General features: G+C 39.9%; 1 protein-coding gene across 1 annotated transcript; it reads left to right on the forward strand.

Moving 5' to 3' along the window:
- The first annotated feature begins 1332 nt into the window (after positions 1-1332).
- On the forward strand, positions 1333-1725 carry LOC137626536 (KRAB-A domain-containing protein 2-like). Its single transcript, XM_068357579.1, has one exon. The coding sequence runs from the start codon at positions 1333-1335 to the stop codon at positions 1723-1725; it is 393 nt and encodes a 130-aa protein (XP_068213680.1).
- Positions 1726-2190: the final 465 nt, after the last annotated feature.

Raw genomic sequence — 2190 nt, forward strand, 5'->3', positions numbered from 1 at the left:
TCAATTAAAATGTCACCCCACGAGGCATTGTATGGTACCCCAGTTAGAACGCCTTTCCATGTATTAACGCCTACAACTAATCTATCAAATCCTTTAAAAGAATGTATAAATTCAAGCAAAAGTCGTTTTGATATCCTTCGAAAGAATTTAGAAGAATCACAAATCATAATGAAAAGGAATCATGATAAAATAGCGAAGCCTACTAAAACATATACCGTGGGTGATAATGTATATGTTACAGCCAAACTGTGAAATCAGTTATTTCGTGAAATGACTAAAACTGTCAGTCAATAAATGTAATGCCCGTAGGGGTTAGTCAATTCATGATATGACTGACAATTCTGGTGATTTCGCGAAATGACGGATTTATTGTCATTTTTGTCACACCATATGGCTGTTATACTTTAGGCAAAGTGTGAATTAGTATTTTGACTCGTTTCCGCTATCTACGAAACAACTCCGGCCACGAATATAGTACACATTACTCTCACCTCCCTTACTACAAGATCAGTTTATTCTTGTACCTTGACAAAATGTCTGAGAGCATAGAGTTAATATTTCGTGAAAAGTTATTATTTAGGTATGAGAAGTGTTCCAAGTATCTCATTCCGAAAGATGCTTATTTTCAAATGATGGAGGACATTCTTAGAGCTAGCGAAAGAAAGAACACGAAAAGTCGTCCAAATATTACCTTCTGAGTAAATATGAAGTGTTACAGTGTGGGGATGTTGAGAAAATTATTAAGAAACAAAAAACTCTAGACGAAACACCGGTGTACTATGTCTCCATTGAGGACACATTTGACATAGTTAAAAAGGCACACGTTGCAACTGGTCGTGGCGGTCGAGACACAATGAAAAAAGAAATCCAAGTGAAATATGACAACATTCAGCGAGATACAACTGAACTATTCAAGTCGTTATGCCTTTAATGCCAGAAAAAGAGGAGGCGACCAATGACAAAGGGTGTCGTAGTTAATCCTATTCTGAGTACTGAATTTTCATCACGTGGCCAGGTTGATCTCATAGACATGCAGTCTATGTCATGTAGAACCTTCAAATGGATTATGGTGTACCAAGACCATCTGACAAAGTTCTGCGTTCTACGTCCGCTCACATCAAGCGTGCAGCTGAAGTAGCATTCCAACTTTCTGATATCTTTCTACTTCTGGGTGCTCCTGAATTCCTTCAATCAGACAATGGTTCTGAGTTTACAGCTCAGATTATTACTGAACTATGTTCTTTGTGGCCTGAATTGTCAATCGTTCACGGCAAGCCCTGACACCCACAGAGCCAAGGCTCTGTTGAGCGTGCAAATGGTGACATAAAAGACATGCTTGTAGCGTGGATGGTTGACAATAACTCAACGGACTGGGCTACAGGCATCAAATTTGTTCAGTTTTCCAAGAATTACGCTTACCATGCAGGGATCAAAAGAAGTCCATATGCTGCAATGTTCGGTGTGAATGCCCGAGTCGGACTGGCGTCAACATCACTTCCACAAGAAATCATTAGTTGCCTGCAGTCTAAGGAAGACCTAATAACAATGCTTCAGCAGCAAGAAACAGATGCCAACGAGCCTGAAACAGAAGCAGAAGCTGATGTCAATGAACTTGAGCGAGAACCACCCAAAGCTGAAATGAATGAGTCTGAACAAGAGCCAGAGCCACTATCCCAGCATCAAACGAACCTTGATCAACTTCATAACAGCATCAGCTCCCAATGATTAGCAGCAAGTGAATCTCAGAGACAACAATCACAACGTATGGTTAAGAGGAACCGAACAGAATTAGTAGCAGGTGAGATAGGAGACAACATTGCTCTTCCAATTCCATTGGTTGATCGAGGTCGTGGAGACCCAAGGAACATCCTAGGTGTTATTGTGAGTATGAGCATGAACGACCAATACAGAGTGGCCACCAAAAGTGGTATTCTAAAAGGAAGCTATTCCAGGAATCAGTTTGACATTTGTCCTGAGAGATTGCTGAAAGAAAGTGAGATTAACAATGACATTGAAATTTCTCTCCGAGAAGCCGTTATCAAAGCCTCTATCAGTAACAAGGTTTTGTTAAGTGTTCATGCAATGGTCCCCAAAAATGTCAAACAAACAGATGCAAATGTTTCAAATCTAAACAACTATGCAATAGTAGATGCCACAATAGCCTCAACTGTGTAAATAAATAAATCTGCA

The sequence above is a fragment of the Palaemon carinicauda genome, chromosome 34 (assembly GCF_036898095.1).
Source record: "Palaemon carinicauda isolate YSFRI2023 chromosome 34, ASM3689809v2, whole genome shotgun sequence".
NCBI classification, from domain to species: Eukaryota; Metazoa; Arthropoda; class Malacostraca; order Decapoda; family Palaemonidae; genus Palaemon; species Palaemon carinicauda.

What these genes read in the sequence shown, in the direction of transcription:
- LOC137626536 (XM_068357579.1), top strand. Translation starts at nt 1,333, where the DNA reads ATGCTTGTAGCGTGGATGGTTGACAATAACTCAACGGACTGGGCTACA.